Source organism: Oryx dammah, unplaced genomic scaffold (genome assembly GCF_014754425.2).
Source record: "Oryx dammah isolate SB20612 unplaced genomic scaffold, SCBI_Odam_1.1 HiC_scaffold_28, whole genome shotgun sequence".
Taxonomy (NCBI): Eukaryota; Metazoa; Chordata; class Mammalia; order Artiodactyla; family Bovidae; genus Oryx; species Oryx dammah.
Window position 1 is genome coordinate 41,436,378 of NW_024070212.1, and position 19,434 is coordinate 41,455,811.

Below are 19,434 nucleotides of genomic sequence, written 5' to 3' on the forward strand. Positions count from 1 at the left end.
ACTAAGCAAGGAAGTGAAGTCCTAGGTCTTCAAAAGGAAGAAAAGGATTTCAATTATTTATGAGTTATCTTATCCATGTTAACTTATCTATTAAAAATCCATTAAATATTTTTATTAAATCCTTTGAGGGATATTATTTGCTTCCTTGGTGATTATAAAAATTTTAACTTTATTAAAAATAAAACACTACTTCAAAAAATTTTTTAACTTTTATCTTTTAAACTACAGGGAGTAGCTTCTTTTCTGAAAAATGTTAAGTAGGTTCAGTTAAAGAAATGTACATACTATGTATTTTCAAGTCAGACAATAAATTCAAAATCAATTCCCTACAAAGGTGATTACAACAGATCTTACGTTGTATGATTGTTTACTTTAAAAATATCTCTTTAGTTTCATTCCATGTCCATTTATCATTTTGAGTTAAATGACAAAAATTTGTGAATTCATATTTTACAGGAAATTCTCCATGACAGATTTGCTTTTTATGCTTAAGTTGGATAAAAATCAATCAAATAAAAAAATTATCACTAAGCAGATAATATGTATAAGGCATTGTACTATGTCACACCAGTAACATTTTACCCAGCAGAAAGATTAAACTGAGTCTTATAATTTAGCTGTTAGCATTTAATCTGCTGTGTAGATTTCACCTTCAAAACTGAAACATTTTATTTAAGATCCTCATTTAGAAAGGTGAGAGAAAAAGATAAATATTTCCTTCTATGTGATGAAATGTTTACCAAAACTAGGAGTATAGATATTACTTTTCCTCATATATGTTTAGAATTTGAGGAGGGGAAAAGCTACATGTAAAATAAAAACATACAGATGAACAGTGAATGTATGACCCAAATTCCGTCATAAAAGTTAAAGTCCAGTCTCTGTTGCTGCTAGTTCATTATTCTCACTCAGCTATTAACGCTATAGAGACGGCATTCAAAAAAAACACAAACATTTCAATCTTGATGAGACAGAAAAAGCTTATGCTCCACAACTCCTGCTGTGCAATGATGAGCCATCCCCCTTTTATCACCTGGTAACAGCATCCAGGAGCAGACCTGAAGGTCTCAGAAAAATCATCCTAGGAGGGAACTTGATAGACTCATTAACAACAACCTAAAAGGATTTGTGCTTTCTTTCTTAGATCACCATTCCAATGACTTCATTCAGCTCAAGTTTCCATTGATCCTGAAAAATGAAAGAGGTTAACATGTCCTTTGTGGGGTAGTCAGGTAGATCAGTATCGACTTCTAGGTGAACTACTCACTTCAGTTTCCAAAGATCAAGATTACCTAACTAAATGGTATGTGCTTAGCAATCCCACTGGTTAGATTTCACAGTTTAAAAGTTTAATATCAAAATATAAACATCACCACAATACTCACTTTTAGTTTCTTGTTTAGTTTACAGCAGTATCTGTACACCATTGCCAAGTTCAGAGGTCCAAAATCTGCATAGAAACTGAGATTTTTTTTTAAGTAGTATTTAGTAAAAATATAATTTTCAATAACATCAATGTTCAGTTTTATTTTCATTAAAGTTGTAATCGAGTTTCAATTATTTTCAGGATTAAGGGTCAGTATATAACTGATTCAGAGTGACCCAAATAACTAGTGATTTCACCCTGCCAATACCCTCCAATTAGTATAAGCAGTCTTGTAACAGGTAACTTTAGCCTGCTTTGAGTTCCACCTCCTTTTATCTCCCTGCCAGGACATTAAGTGAAAAAAATTAAAAAGCAGACACTGAAAGAACCAACATGAACAAAACATATATGTGGTCTGTACTTCCTGGTTTTATTTAAAAGCTCATGCACCCTAGGTTCCAATTCCACCTGTTCCTCTCAAACCTTGCTCTCAATTCTCAGGTACCTTAAGTCCAGTCTTTTTTCAGTTTCGTTCTCCTTGAATTTCCTGTATGCTATAACACCCTGGCTCAGCTCCCTCCCTCCACTCCTTTACATCCCCTCCAGGATACAGTCACCAGTCTGCTGTTATAAATCTGATGGAAAACAGACAGCTTTTAACCTGAGATCCAGCGTCAGTCTTTCCCATCTTCAACTACCTGTTGGACTTTCCATCTTTGGGTCCTTTTGTCACCTGGAACTCAACCCATCTTTCCTTCCAATCAGCCTTCCAGACTGAAACATTTTCCTTCTTTCAGTCTCTCAGACATGAAACCTCCTAATCACAATAGGGCAGCAAGTAAATATTAATTTAGTTCTTATATATCAAGTAAGCTATTACTCTAAGTCATCCTTCCTCTTCTATTCCTACTTTGGCAACAAAAGTCCAGGTCTTTCTTCATCTCACATCTTTAGTACTTAAATTTTTTCTCTCTCTTGCCCAATCAACCTGTACTCCACACTAGAAATTCATTTTTAGAAAATCTAGCTTCTCACATATCCTCTCACTGTTCAAAAATGTTTAATGGCTCTTTACTCCCTTCAGAATAATTCTTTGACTCAAAAATCATACTCCTGGCTTCCAGACCAATCTCTCCTAACAGGTCCTGTGCAGACTCTTCATTCCAAACATCCATTCTTCATTCCCAAATACTCCATGCACATTCTTAATCCAAGCTGCTGCTCACATTGGTCTCCTTGCCTGGAGGGCTTTCCTTTTTTAATACCTTCTAGCTTCTACAAAATTCAGTTCAAGTCCTAACTTCTCCACATCCTAAGGGAAAACTAGCCATCCTTCTCTCAAAGTTCCCAAAACTTATCATCTGAGCCATTCTTTTGACCCACAACACATCCTGTGCAGGAGGCCCCGGTTCTATTCCTGGGTCAGGAAGATCTGCTGGAGAAGGGATAGGCAACCCACTCCAGTATTTTTGGGCTTCCCTTGTGGCTCAGCTGGTAAAGAATCTGCCTGCAATGTGGAAGACCTGGGTTCGATCCCTGGATTGGAAAGATCCTCTGGAAAAGGGAAAGGCTACCCACTCCAGTATTCAAGCCTGGAGAATTCCATGGACTGTATAGTCTCTGGGGTTGCAAAGAATTGGACACGACTAAGCAACTTTCACTTTCTTTTCATATACCATCACATACTATGAATTATCTTTTTAAGTGTGGATTCTACCAGGCCAACTAAGTGCAAGCGTCTCACTCAGTGATAGTATCTCATGCCTAATATGCTTAGAAGGATGCACTGCTCATAATAAACTTTAGCAAATGAGTCTGCTTCCCTGGTGGCTCAGACAGTAAAGAATCTGCCTGCAATGCGGGAGACCTGGGTTCAAACCCTGGGTTGGGAAGACACCCTGGAGAAGGGAACAGCTACAGACTTCAGCATTGTTGCCTGGAGAATTCCACGGACAAGGCGAGCCTGGCAGGCTACAGTCCATGGGGTCACAAAGAGTCAGATATGACTGAGCGACATTCCCAGACAGAAATGAGTTTGCATTATGAATATTTTGCTCATTAATGCCCAAATTCAATTTAACCTAGACCATAAGTTTACTAAACATCAACACGTTTTCCAAAAAAAAGCATCCCCAAAAGACCCTTATTTAAGTTTTTTAAATAAAAGTTAGGGTTTATTTAATTTTTTCTGTTACCCAAAATACACTATCATAGATATGACATTACAGATCTGTCAACAGTCTCCTGCCTTACTTAAGCAGAGAGTACTAAACTTGTTTATTTTACCATGTCAGACAACTTGACAATATTTTTGGTTACACGTAATTTATATTCAAGGTAACACGAAAATTAGGTGTCCCTCCACACAGGCTCCATGAGAGTTGAGTAGAGTTGCCAAAAAAGGAAAGCTGCAACAATTTGAAATTAAAAATGCCTGATCTATTTCTAAAGGCCCCAGTGTGATATTGTGCTCTAAGTATAAACAAAATACCCATGAATCCAAAAGGAACTATACCTATAACATTTAATTACTGACCAGTTAAGCCCTGTTGACAAGAATTCACTCAAGAGAAACAAAATGAATGGACTGTGCAAATAAACACCTATCAGCACTGGTTAAGGCAGCCTGTTTCTATCACACAGATCTCCCTGTCCTTGGGTTACTGTAAGAAGAACTCTTAACTAATATATCTGATTCTTTTGCTACTTGAACATAAATATTGAGATGTAGAATTTTAAGGTAAATCTAGAATCTTTAGTTAAGATTATTTCAGCTTTTTTTAACTCACTGTGAACAAACTTTAGGAAAGCATAAAGAATTCAAGTCATCTCTAATTTCATATTAACCATTACAAACCAACTTCAATCCCAAACTCAAAGCTGTTTCTAACATTACAGCCAGTTTAGCCATGAGTACTTTCGGAAGTACATGGTTAATGAACAAACTTACTTCACCAAAACCATGAAAATAAACTGGTATACTCCAATAACACAGGAAAAAGTAAATCAAATACAGACGTTATTCTTAAGTTGATCTGCACTCTCCAATATGGCAGCCATTAGCCACATGTGGCTATTTAAATTAATTGAAGATAAATTAATTAATAAATTTATTTCAGTAAAGTAAATTAATTAATTAAAAATTCAGTTCTCCCATCTTATTAGCCCATATCAAGAGTTCAAAAACCACATGTGGCCAGTGGCTACCAAGTTGTACAATACAGAAATGGAACATTTCCATCCCTGCAGAAAATGTTCTGTGCTGAGAGATGATACTGATCAAGATTTTTTAAAAAAGAAATAAAAACAAAAATAACAAACAACTAGAGATATATACCTTCCCTGTAGCTCAGACAGTAAAGAATCTGCTTGCAAGGCAGGAAACCTGGGTTCGATCCCTGGGTTGGAATGATCGCCTGGAAAAGGGAATGGCAATCCACTCCAGTACCCTTGTCTGGAGAATCCCATGGACAGAGGAGCCTAGTGGGCTACAGTCCGTGGGATTGCAGAGTCGGACATGACTGAGCGACTATCACTGCTAGAGATATATAATAAATAAATTATTTAAAATAACTAGAGAGGCTTCCCTGGTGGTCCAGTGGTTGAAAATCTGCCTGCCAATGCAGGGGACACGGAACCCTGCTCTGGAAAGATTCCACATGCCGTGGAGCAACGAAGCCCACGCACCGCAACTGCGGAGCTCACACTCTAGAGCCTGCGAGCCACAGCCGCTGAAGCCCTCGTGGCCCCACAGTGAGAAGCCTGCACACCACATCTAGACAGCCGCTGAAGCCCTCGTGCCTAAAGCCTGTGCTTCACAGCAGGAGGCCCCACAGGGAGAAGCCTGCACACCGCATCTAGACAGCTGTTGAAGCCCTCCTGCCTAGAGCCTGTGCTTCACAGCAGGAGACCCCACAGTGAGAAGCCTGCACACCGCATCTAGACAGCTGCTGAAGCCCACGTGCCTAGAGCCTGTGCTTCACAGCAGGAGGCCCCACAGTGAGAAGCCTGCACACCGCATCTAGACAGCAGCCCCCACTTGCCTCAACTAGAGAAAAAAGGCCTGCACAGCAACGAGACCCAGCACGAACATAAATAAATATAATTTTAAAAACATTTTGCACAGCCAAGAGCAATTCAGAACAGGTCTTCAAAGTTCAGAACTGTCACAGACAAGTATAAAGCCAACAAACTTTATCTTAAGGTCATTTAATATATCCTTTCCTTACAGTACTTACAATTCTAAGCATATACATGTATTTATAATAATATAGTGTGGAGCTAGTGGTAAAGAACCCGCCTGCTAGTGCACAAGATATAAGAGACACAGGTTCAATCCCTGGGTCTGGAAGATTCCCTGGAGGAGGGCACGGAAAACCACTCTAGTATTATTGCTTGGAAATTCCACGGACAGAGGAGCCTGGTAGGCTACAGTCCACAGGGTTGCAAAGAGTCAGACATGACTAAAGCATATATATGTATGTATGCATATATATTATATATATATATATATATATATATATATATATAATTTTCTAACAAGCTAAATACATTTCAAAAATGTCCAGAGCACTGAAAAACCAATCACAGCTGCTCACTGCTCACACCAAGACAGGTTGTCACTGACTTAGGTACAATAATATGCCAGGAACAAAGAAGACACCTCCCAACATGTATCTTTGCAAGAATTTTCCACACCCGAGGTGGGGAAAATGGAAATACATTTACAAGACAGACCATTAGCTAGAAGAAAATGTGAAAACAGAAAAATCAATTGGTAACAATTGAAATAATTGCTAGAAGGCATAAAATATGTACTATGGTAACTTGTAACCAAGACAGGAGAATAAAAGAACTGGGCTCAGGGTAGAAGAGAACTGGAAGGTCATCAACCTGGGGACACTGAAAATGGGGAGGAGAAATGGCACAGATAAGCCCTGCAGAGATGCAATAAAGAAACCCAAGCGCTGAGTGGGCTCCTAAGCCTGAGGTTAACGACTCTTGATAGTGTCTTCTCCTTTTTGGCAACTCCCAGAAAGGAGGTCACCAGAACCAGAGCCACAGCCAAGCAAGGGCCCAGACTTTTGCTAGAATGAGAGGAAACATTTCCTTTGGGCAAGGAAAACCATGGATGTATTATTTTATTATTGTAGAGTACCGAGCTATTCCTCCAAATGAATGCATGAATGAACACATGAGTAAATATCCTTTGTCTATATATCTATCACTTATCAATACATATATATCATTGTTGTTGTTGTTTAGTTGCTAAGTCGTGTCTGACTCTTTTGCAACCCCATGGACTATAGCCCACCAGCCTCCTCTGTCCATGGGATTTCCCAGGCAGGAATACTAGAATGTGTTGCCATTTCCTTTTCCAATATATGTTGTATCTATATACAAATTTCCCCTTGTAAGGTTGGCAAATTATACGTCAATATCTAGAATGAAACTCCTGAATTTTTAAGTGAAAATCAACACTTACTTTTATTCAGTAAGTGTTAAATAGCTAAAATCAAATTCTCCCCTGTTTTGATAGAAAAGAAATTAAAAGAACTGGAGTCCTACAAGTGGGGAAGAAAGGGAAGGGAGGGTCATGTGGACAGGATGAAGAAATGGGAGCCCAAGGACAGAGCAAATGGTGATCAGGGTCACCCATGACCCACTGATTTTAAGGAAATGGAAGTTAAGCCTAGGAACTTCCCCTACGATCCAGTGTTTAAAGATTTCACCTTCCAGTGCTAGGGGCACTGGTTCAATCCCAGGTCAGGGAACAAAGCTGCAGGGTGTGGCCAAAAATTAAATCCAAAAAAAAAAAAAAATTGGGCCTAGAAGCATTTCTATTATACCCAACGTGTCTACCTCTTCTCATAAGATCCATGACAATTCCAATGCATCATTTTTTTGTGTTGTGTTTGGCTTTTCTAACAAACTCTAATTTAAGTGGGCCCATTCCTAGAGGAATCACTGTTTACAGTACAGTTGTGTCTTATTCTTTTTTGCTGCCATTTTTCTTTTTTAATTGGAGGAAAATTGCTTTACAGTATTGTGTTGGTCTCTGCCATACATCAACATGAATCAGCCGTAGGTATACCTATATCCCCTCCCTCCTGATACCTTATTCGATGTACCAGAAGTTTCCTCTGAAAATTTTCAACTCTTCAGCAAAAAAGATAAACTATATTCCAAGCAATACTCACTAAACAAAATTTTGACCACCTACTCTGAGCAAGGCACTAAAAGTTAACATATTAATTAAACAGTGCTGTCCATACCAAAAATATTTAAAAGACTGTAAGATCATTATAAGGCATGCCAACTCTTCATTTTTCTTTTATCAACACTGCTGACCTGTTTCATCTCATTCCATTACTCAAATATCACTGAGAACCTACTGATCACCAGTTCTTAAGCACAAGGACTCACCACCCAATGACAGACAAGTAAACATAATTACCACTGATAAGCACTAAGACAGCAGTCTCCTCCAAAGGACAGTGACATGTGTGCATGTGTGTATGTTCATATGTGCAAAATTTTGGTGAAATTAATCAGCACAGTCCTCTAGGCTACACGCTACACCTAATATTTCCCCTATTACTAAAATTTATCAGCACCCCTCCAGTCTGAGGATAAAGATCCTGTATATAGCTGAAACTCACAACAATCAAAATTCAAAAAGGGCTCATATGCTCAGCAAACACTAACCTAAGATAAAAGTACAATTCTGAGTTGTTGCTCATGTATAATAAACCACAGTCACAATGATGTCAACTTTCTAGGGTAGAAAAGCTACACATCTAAGAAGCTTCCCAGCCACACATCAGTCAACTACAGACTGATGGAAAACTAAAGACCATTGGAAAGCAAGGGGTTCCAGTCCCAACTGAACCACTCAATGTCCCTGGGCTGAAATCTTAGCCTCTCTGCAACTCCATATTCTCATCTATTGAATGAAAATGCTCAATTAGCTTCTAAAGTTCTTTCCACCTATTATATTATATTACATTTTCCTATCACAGTCATTCTATATGACTATTATAGAATATATATTAAAAACAGCCTAGATTGTTCATGACTCTGGTTATTCATATTGGACAAACTATTCAACAGTTCAACTGTTTCTCACGATCTACTCACTCTAATTGATGCACTCTGCTCTCTCAGTGTGTTGGGTCTGGGTTCAGAAGGCATTTCTCTCAGAGTATCCCCCTCAGAGAAGGGGAAGACCTTCACAGCTTTCTCCCTGAAATTCACTGTGCTTTCAAGATAGCTGGAGAAGGCAATGGCAACCCACTCCAGTACTCTTGCCGGGAAGGTCCCATGGATGGAGGAGCCTGGTAGGCTGCAGTCCACAGGATCGCTAGGAGTCGGACACAACTTCACTTTCACTTTTCACTTTCATGCACAGGAGAAGGAAGCGGCAACCCACTCCAGTATTCCTGCCTGGAGAATCCCAGAGACGGGAGAGCTGGGTGGGCTGCCGTCTATGGGGTCGCACAGAGTCGGACACGACTGAAGTGACTTAGCAGCAGCAGCAGCAGCAGGGAACAAACCAACAGTTCAGAGAGAAGCTTTATAAGATAGGAAAACTTGACATCACTACTATTTATTTACCTACATAAAGTCTGACATTTGTTGAGATCACAAAGAAAGGAGAGAATCCCAACATCAACTCTCACTCCTGTCTTTTGGTGCATTATCCAGGGTTTTAGGGACGTCCAGATACAAAACACTGGGCATATGTGGAACTCTTCTCCACCTACTAACTTACTTATTAATCTGGGGCAAGTAGCAGGGCCACCCGAGGCTCCAGCTGCTGCTTCTGTAAAATGGGTTAATGCTGCCACTTTGCCTTAAAGCCAAAGAGAAACATGTAAGCAGGTCAAGAAGCAACAGTTAGAATCGGACATGGAACAACAGACTGGTTCCAAATTGGGAAAGGAGTGTGTCGAGGCTGTATATTGTCATCCTGCTTATTTAACTTCCATGCAGAGTATATCATGAGAAATACTGGGCTGGATGAATCACAAACTAGAATTGAGATTGCTGGGAGAAATAACAACAACCTCAGATATGCAGATGATATCACTTTAATGGCAGAAAATGAAGAGGAATTAAAGAGCCTCTTAATGAGGGTGAAAGAGGAGAGTGAAAAAGTTGGCTTGAAACTCAACATTCAAAAAACTAAGATCATGGTATCTGGTCCCATCACTTCATGGCAAACAGAAGGAGCAAAAGTGGAAGCAGTGACAGATTTTATTTTAAAAAATCACTGCAGACAGTGACTGCAGCCATAAAATTAAAAGATGCTCCTTGGAAGGAAAGTTATGTGACAAACCTAGACAGCATATTAAAAAGCAGAGACACTATGATCCACCTCCCAGAATTCTGGAAATAAAAGCAAAAATAAACAAATGGGACCTAATTAAAATTAAAAGCTTTGCACAACAAAGGAAAATATAAGCAAAGTGAAAAGACAGCCTTCCGAATGGGAGAAAATAATAGCAAATGAAGCAACTGACAAACAAGTAATCTCAAAAATATACAAGCAACTCCTGCAGCTCAATTCCAGAAAAATAAACGACCCAATCAAAAAATGGGCCAAAGAACTAAATAGACATTTCTCCAAAGAAGACATACGGATGGCTAACAAACACATGAAAAGATGCTCAACATCACTCATTATTAGAGAAATGCAAATCAAAACCACAATGAGGTACCACTTCACACCAGTCAGAATGTCTGCGATCCAAAAATCTGCAAGCAATAAATGCTAGAGAGGGTGTGGAGAGAAGGGAACCCTCCTACACTGTTGGTGGGAATGCAAACTAGTACAGCCACTATGGAGAACAGTGTGGAGATTCCTTAAAAAATTGCAAATAGAACTGCCTTATGACCCAGCAATCCCACTGCTGGGCATACACACGGAGGAAACCAGAATTGAAAGAGACACATGTACCCCAATGTTCATTGCAGCACTGTTTATAATAGCCAGGACATGGAAACAACCTAGATGTCCATCAGCAGATGAATGGATAAGAAAGCTGTGGTACATATACACAATGGAGTATAACTCAGCTGTTAAAAAGAATACATTTGAATCAGTTCTGATGAGATGGATGAAGCTGGAGCCGATTATACAGAGTGAAGTAAGCCAGAAAGAAAAACACAAATACAGCATACTAACACATATATATGGAATTTAGAAAGATGGCAATGATGACCCTGTATGCAGGACAGCAAAAAAGACACAGATGTGTATAGCGGACTTTTGGACTCAGTGGGAGAGGGAGAGGGTGAGATGATTTGGGAGAATGACATTGAAACATGTATAATATCATGTAAGAATCGAATTGCCAGTCTATGTCCGATGCAGGATATGGCACGCTTGGGGCTGGTACGTGGGGATGACCCAGAGAGATGTTGTGGGGAGGGGGGTGGGAGGGGGGTTCATATCTGGGAACGCATGTACACCCGTGGTGGATTCATGTCAATGTATGCCAAAACCAATACAGAATTGTAAAGTAAAAAGAATAAATTATATTAAAAAAAAAAAAAGCAGAGACATCACTTTGCTGACAAAGGTCCATATATTCAAAGCTATGGTTTTTCCAGCAGTCATGTGCAGATCTGAGAGTTGAACCATAAAGAAGGCTGAGCTTTGAAGAATTGAGGCTTTCAAATTGTGGAGCTGGAGAAGACTCTTGAGAGTCCCTTGGACTGAGCACAGGGCAAACCAGTCAATCCTAAAGAAAAACAACCCTGAATATTCATTGGAAGGACTGATGCTGAAGCTGAAGCTCTAATACTCTGGCCACCTGATGTGAAGAGCTGACTCACTGGAAAAGACTTTGATGATGGCAAAGACTGAGGGCAAAAAGAGAAGTAAGTGGCAGAGGATGAGATGGTTGGATGGCATCACTGACTCAACGAACATGAATGTGAGCAAACTCTGGACGATAATGAAGGGCACGGAAGCCTGGAGTGCTGCAGTCCATGGGGTTGCGAACAGTAGAACACAACTTAACCACCGAACAACAACAACAACGAAGACAAAACTAAACGTATCAGAGAACCTTCAGCACCGAGGTCTGTAATCCTGTGACTTCCCTTTCTGAAGCAAGTCAATTAATTAAACACTCCTACTCTGAGTCTCAGATTAATGAAAACAAAAGACTTCTTCAGGAATGCACTGGCAAGATTAAAATTCACTCCCATAGAAACATTCTCAAGCAGTGTCAATTAACCCCTTTATTCAGTGGCAGGTATTGAAGGCCAGACAGCTATGCAGAGAGTATACATGTGACTTTGGTAGAAAACAGATCAGTGACTGATCTCCTATACATAAAAGACTAACCTCCTCACATGTCATAGAGCAAGAGAGGCCCTGAAAAGGAAAATAATTACTCTAACATCTGGCAATGATCACATTACCTCTCTAAACTCTTGGAATTAAAACCAAAACCCTGAAACTTGTCTGTGAGGCCAGGATGATGTAGCCCCCACCTATTTCTCTTTGGGGCCTCATTTTGTACCATTTCCATTTCAGTACTAGTAAGCTCCAAGCAAGCTACTTCTTAGCATTCCTGCCTCAGGCCCTTCGTACATTACCCTCCTTGGCCTAATTAATACCCATTTACCCTTCAGGACTCAGCTCCAGTCACACTTTCTCAGGAAATTCTTCTCTGATCCCTCCTCCATCTGTATCCCCACCTCCACCCTCACCCCACTTCACACACACACGCACGCACGCACGCACGCACACACACACACGCACACACACACCCCACTCCATCCTACAGGCCAGGTCCTATTCTTATGTGCTTCCAAAGAATCATAGGTCTTTCCTTGAGAGAGTTTATCTGTCCGATATCTGAATATTCATTAATAGCCTCCCTAAGGCCCACCAGACAATAAACTCCATGAGAACTAGGGCTGGGTTAAAATCTGCTCAGTAATGTATCCCTAGTGCCTGGCACAGATGACTGAGTAAAGGAATGAAATGTTGACATGATTGGTTCATCTGCAAACCTGTTGTCTTCTTCCATTTAATCCTTCTAAACCAGGTTAAATCTGGGGAAAGATATCAGGTAGCACATTGTATTGGCTTTGGGTACAAAACTGGACTAGACAGAAAAAAATGGACAAAAATAACCTAAGAAGGAAAGGATAAGGAAGGGGATTGAGAATGGAAGGCCATCCACCTCTCTAGTGCAGGAAGAACCGGGAGACGCCCATTCCTCCCCCACCACAGTCTACCCTACACCTGTCTCTTTATTACTAGGGCTTCCCAAGTGGTGAAAGTGGTAAAGAACCCACTTGCCAATGCAGGAGATGCCAGAGATGCAGGTTCAATCCCTGGGTCTGGAAGATCCCCTGGAGGAGGGCATAGCAACCCACTCCAGTGTTCTTGCCTGGAGAATCCCATGGACAGAGAAGCCTGGTGGGCTACAGTCCATAGGGTCACACAGAGTCTGGCTTGCTCTACATGTGACCTGCTCCAGAAGTGGCCCCCAGTCTAAAAAGACTCACCCCAACTATACATCATCCCAACTCCTTTTTTTTTTTTTTGGCTTAGCAGCCCCTTCAGTGGTATCGAGAGTTTTGCCAAGCTAAAATCATCCTAAAACTTTACTTTTGAGTTTTCTAGAGCTGTAGGCAATCTGCTATAGAGCATATAGAATGAAGTACATTTGACACTGAAGTGTCTGGCAGAACAGAAAGCCACTATTTTACAATCCCACTATTCACAGCTCCTTAGAAGAGACCTTTTTAACCCTTTTTCTTTGCATCACACTTAAGATAAAAATAAAATGCTTTTAGCATTTCAGATTAATTCAGCTACAGATGATCAACAATTCGATTATGAGGACTAAAGATAAGTGCTATATCAATTTCACACTCTCTTAAAAGAAAAAGAAATGTGTAGAATCAGAAATCAGTTATACAAGGATCCCCAATTCAGAAATCTCAATCAGGAATATAAATGAGAATCACAAGTAAGGCATGTTATTTCTTTTAAAGCCTGCCACAAACCCATGCCCTTTAGCAATGTTTATGAGAGTCTCCAACTCACTTGGAAGTCTGTTTAGCCTTATACTGCACCAAAGGCTAATAAAACATGATATCTGGTTTCTATGCCCATAGCATATTAGACTCATCAGACAGACCATAGGCAGGAGGCAGCTATTGGTGGCTGCTGGTACATTGATAGAAATGTCAAAAGCTAATAACTCAAACTGTAAAGAATCTGCCCACAATGCGGGCACCTGGGTTCTATCCCTGGGCCAGAAAGATCCCTGGAGAAGGGCATAGCAACCCACTCCAGGATGCCTGAAGAATCCCACGGACAGAGGAGCCTGGTGGGCTACAGTCCATGGGGTCGAAAAGAGTCATACACAACTGAGTGACTAACGTATATAATCCAACAGTAAGTAACACCTAGAAAGTACTCAGGTGAGTTATTCATCAAAGAAAACTAACTAGATTAAAAACACTAAAAGATACAAGATGTCTACGAAATAAAAGATGTTCAGCAAATCTGATACTTAAGCAGAGATCTCTTTATTCCTTGTGCTGTGATCAATCACTTGTGGGTGCTCAATTGTGTCCCATTCTTTGCAACCTGTGGACTGTAGCCCACCAGGGTCCCCTGCCCATGGAATTTTCCAGGCAAGAATACTGGAGCAGGTTGCCATTTCCTACTCCAGGGGATCTTCCAACCCAGGGAGCGAACCCAGATCTCCCACATTGCAGGCAGATTCTTTACTGCCTCAGCCACCTTTAGGAGCTCCTAAAACTATACCTGAATTACAATGAAACTGTACAACCAATATACTCATAGTAATAAAGTCTCACAGAAAAAATAAGTAAATCATAATCAGTAAATTCTTTACAAAGGCAACAATGTAGATTCATTTTAGAAAGCTTCCCATAAATTACAAAACTACTTTGATATTTCAAGATGTAATTTTCCATCTTTTTGTAGAAGCTGCCCTACTGAGATCTCATATTTCCAGACAAGACTAGATAAGAGTATATGCATTGTAAGAGTATATGTAGCAAAGAGAGCAAATTTGAAATATACCATCTCTTCTGGTTCTCAAAAGAAAATTAAATTGTATAAAAGAACATGTCCAAACTAGCAAATTCTTCAGTTCATCAATAGGATATGAAGATCTTTAACACCAAAATATTAAATTAATAAATGAAATACTTCATTCAAAAACTATAGCTTATGAAACTATTTTCCATAAAGGAAATTCACTGATGATCACAAATAATTGTGATGCTTTACCAGATGTTTCCAAGTTTGTCAAAGGCTGGGATTATTACATGCTTTAATAAATAAAATAATATTTTTGATGGTTCTCATTCAAGAGCTGATTCTTTGGTGGTCCTGGAAGTATTGAGTCGATTAACAAACCCAACTTTTTAAATGTAAATTGAAACTAAAGCTTAAAAATTTTTTAAAGAAACAATGAACTCCACAATTAAGCCCACTTCAAATCAGTGAGCCAGAAAGGAACTTGAGATCAGCTGTCCCACCCAACTCCCCAGATTTTTAAAACAAGGAAATAGCTAGATATCCAGGGCAGGCATTGTCTATTTTCTGCTTAAAGATCACACAGACAATGACTCCTCTTTTACTTTCATTATAGACTCCCCTTTTTATTTCCCTTCCCCATCCCCCAAATAGAGCAACAAAAAGGTAGCTTCTCCTTCTGATTTACATACATGCCCTACTTTAAGGTGTCACTTTCTCCCAATCATCCAAACCATGAATCTTGAACTTAACCTTCAATTGCCCTGACCCCTCAAATGCCTCAAATACAGTCAATCCATCCCCTCTAGCCTCTCTCCCACCTAGCCTTTGTTCCCATTGCTGTAACCATATCCAGTCTTGCCATACCTCCCACTCACGGGAGTACTTGTCCTAAGCAGAGCTCTGCTCAGTCTCCCTGTGTCATTCATAAACCAGCAGGGCTGAGATCCAAACAGCTTTCCATAAGCCAGTCCCCAACCATGCGTCCAGCCTCACCCATGACCTCTCTGCACTTCAAGTATTTTGCCTCACCTAACAAAATCTTGCTATTCCCCAACACTGAAATCTTTCTTTCTTCCCTTCTTCTCTCATTCATTCAGCTAAAATTTCTTGTACACCCTCTAAGCCAGGCTCCGTGCTAGATATATGCATACACTGGTGAGCAAAAATAGGCGGTACTTGTCCTCACAGAGATCATAAAATATACTCTTCACTCTTACACACCCTTCAAAAGCTAGTTCAAATATCACTCTATGAAGTCTTTATCATTCTGAGAAGTAGTATCTCTTCTTTTCTTGGATTTTTAATATATTCATTTGCAACTTTTGTCATTTCTTGCCTGTATTTGTTTACACTTCCTTCTTTCTGTATTTGTGTATTCCCAAAGCATTAGCATACTGCTCTGTACCAAAATCTATCCCATCTAAATATTTCATTTGTTTGTTTTGGGGGGAGTGGGTGTTTTTTTTTTTTTTTTGGCCCCGCCATGCGACATGAGGGATTCTAGTTCCTCTGCCAGGGATCAAACCCATGCCTCTGCAGTGGAAGGACAAAGTATCAACCACAGGACTGCACTGTTTGTTTCCTCTATTTCCAACCACCTACAACTTTTAAATTATGCTTTTTTCACTACCCATAACAACATGTCAAGTCTTTTTTTCTTTCTCTCTCTTTCCTTTTAACGCACAAAGCTGCACTAAGCTGTGGCTTGTGCATTTACTTTCGGCTTTGGAATGTGTTTATGAACTTACAAATGAGAACATCTGATGTCTTAGGGATCTACTTCAAACACAATAATGAAGCCGCCCTGTGGTGACTTGGCCAACAAAGAACTTGGACGGCACACAGCTCCTCACAGGACTCTCCTCCAACCCATTTGAATCCCTTCTCAGGCTTCCTGATTAAGACTAGCCCTGTCAGTTTTAACTGAGTCCTCAGCACCTCAGTTAAATTTTGCATTTTCACCAAGCTTGTCTCGAGCAAATTGAAAGAACTGAGTAACAATTTGTCCTTATGAAGAACAGAAATCGACGACCCCACTGTGGATGCCAAAGAGGTTCAAAACAGCAAGTATTTAATAAATCAGTATCCTGAAAATACAAGTTGGCTCTAGTGGGTCACAGAATTAAGAACTGACTGGTGAATGTATAAGTGAAGTGAGTGAAGTCGCTCAGTCGTGTCCGACTCTTCGCAACCCCATGGACTTGTAGCCTACCAGGCTCCTCCATCCATGAGATTTTCAAGGCAAGAGTAGTGGAGTGGGTTGCCATTTCCTTCTCCAGGGGATCTTCCCAACCCAGGGATCAAACCCGGGTCTCCTGAGTTGTAGGCAGACACTTTTACTGTCTGAGCCACCAGGGAAGTGGTGAATGTATACAGATATCTGTCTCCTCATGATGCATACAACATAATAATCCTGGTTTATATACACAGGTACACATACATAAGCACACGCCTAAAACTCTTGTGTTCAAAACAGAGAATGGAAAAAGTGGCCCTGAACAAAACTGTTATTTCTGCAAGATTAGGATAAGAGAAAGGAGAAAAGGGGAAGAAAGTAGAAACCTATACTACCTTTTAAAAGCTAAAGAGTTTTCTGAGTTTTCAGGAGAATTCTATGCACAAATCATTACATCTTAAGTGACACAAGTTAAGCAGCAAGAACATTTCACAGTCTGCCTGCAAAGAATTTTCATAAGCTTCTTTTGTTTTCACCTCTCCTATTAACATACAATGATAATTAACTCAATTTATTTTCTTTCTCTCTTTTAGGCAGGGTAGTCCACTGAAAGGAGAAAAAGCTAATTCATATCCACAAAAGTGGAGTTGCGGGAAAATATTTTAATTACTACCACACATACCCAGATACAGCCTGGACAGAAATTTGTGTACACAATGTCAGCAGCCCATTCCTCGCCAAAGCCATCACCACTCAAGTTAGAAGGGTCACATGAGCCAGGGAGGAGCAAAGCTGTTCTCCACCCTCTTTACCAGCCTCAGGCTCAGGACAAATGGGAACTTGCTGGAAGCATGACTGAGAGCATGACTTCAGGGTAAACTTACTAGCTCAATGACCTTCAGATCTACATAATCCTCTCTGAGTCTCAGTTTCCTCATCTATAAAGCAATATAGATAGGTGACAATAATAGCACCTAACTCCTAGGGTTGTTCCCAAGATTGAGTTAATGTATATAAAGAACACTGATTGTCATAGGACTATAAATATTAGCTTGTCATGGGACCATAAATATTAGCTGCTGCTATAATTTTATTTTTATTCTCATGATGAAATGTGTCTCTGAATTCAACTCTATCTCCTGTTCTGTCTATATCACAGAGATTTGAGGTACCAAATGATGCCCTAAGGCTCTAGGCCCAGGGGCTTCCCTGGTGGCTGAGAAGGTAAAGAACCTGGCTCAATGCAGGATCTTTCTACCCACTCTAGTACTCTTGCTTGGAGAATTTCATGGACAGTGGAGTCTGATGGGCCACAGAGTCAGACACAACTGAGCAACTTTCACTTTCAAGGCTCTATATAAGATCACATATCTGTGTATATCTGTGTATGTTCATATGCTTAGGAGGCATTCGGCTTTCCGTGACATTAGCCTACTTGTTACACATTAAATTCAAAATAAAAGCTGAAAAAACAAAAGAGTTTCTTCCTACCTCAATCTAACCTAAATTTTCTATTCCTACAATATTTCTGGGCAAGGGAAGTTTTTCTGTCTTTCTCTCAAAGATGTCCTAGTCTCACATTGCAACTCAAGCCTATGCTACAAGCTACATATAAGAAATTATTATTTTATAAATTATTTATCCCAAAATTCCTAGTTGCATTAATATCAGGCTACTTTAATAAAGTTTAAATGAAAACTGGACATTTAAAATTATTTAAATCTTCAAGTTAGTTAATTAGTCCTCGTTAGAGGCTGCTCATTCTTCCATGCTAAACCATTTGGTGAAATTCTTTGAATCATTTCAGAAACTGCTTAATATGCAGTCCCCAGAGTATGTCCATGAAGAGTTCTCTCCTGCATTTTCAGTACCTTTGCAAACACGAAAACAGAAGAAATGAAAATGGACAAGACTTCTACAATCTCCTTTCTATGCATAGACATTCAACTCTATACCCATCACTGTTAGGAGGGGCCCACAAAGTTACAACAATTAACATATTTGATTTTGTTAACTTTGGAGCCAAAAGGAATTTGAGCCAAGTTATAAAAAGTAAGCCCCTATCTGGATTACACGGCCCAATTCCAAAACCAAAGAACTAGCCTTTCTGGAAAGTTGTGCATTATTTATAGCTTAATCAAATACAGACAAATCTTTAAAAGGCTCCCTTTTGGGGCGGGGGACTACATTTTCCCCACAAGTGTGGTAGTTTATACTCTGATTTTAATTCTGATCTGTGAAATCATAACTCAAGGATAAATGTATGCTTTATCATCAACCATATTTTACTAAAATTGCTTATGCCTTTATACTAATGTGGTAACTTCTGTTTAAAATTCAAAGAGAAAATTCATTTCTAATAGATAGTTGGGATCTCATAAGGCCACTTTGTTAACCCTTCTCCATTAGCTTCTCGGACAGTTGCCAGGTGGGGGTAGCGGATGCACCTGTGGGTCTGGGTTGCCAATCTATGCCTCCTGCCCTGACAGGTGTCAGGGCTGGTAGCTACCAAACCAGGATTAAGAAACCTCAGGGCCTTTACTGCCTTCCCAGATCCAACTCAGAGATGTGGGGTGTCACTACAGCGGGCATCCCACTCCAACAACCCCACAGGCAGTCAGCTTGAAAACAGTTCTAAAATTTTGGCTGGGAGAAATTTTGCTCGTAGTTCCTTTAAGAGGAACAAAGCCTTACTATTTAAATATTTGTTGATTTATTTAATTCAAAAATAATAGTTGCATTTCCAGGATGATGATTTAGCCAAAAAGGCAGCATTTCACTTACACATTCTGAAAATAAGTACACAGATATAGGGCTGTATAAGGCCCTGTGTGATCACAT

General features: G+C 39.8%; 1 protein-coding gene across 3 annotated transcripts in view; it reads right to left on the minus strand.

Moving 5' to 3' along the window:
- Positions 1–19,434, minus strand: part of CDC14A (cell division cycle 14A) — a 183,825-nt gene that overhangs the window by 159,161 nt on the left and 5,230 nt on the right. For all 3 annotated transcript variants that reach the window (XM_040232221.1, XM_040232219.1, XM_040232222.1), the window contains exon 3: positions 1,386–1,461. In XM_040232221.1, coding sequence (XP_040088155.1) covers positions 1,386–1,461 — 76 coding nt within the window. The remainder of the gene's footprint in view (positions 1–1,385; positions 1,462–19,434) is intronic.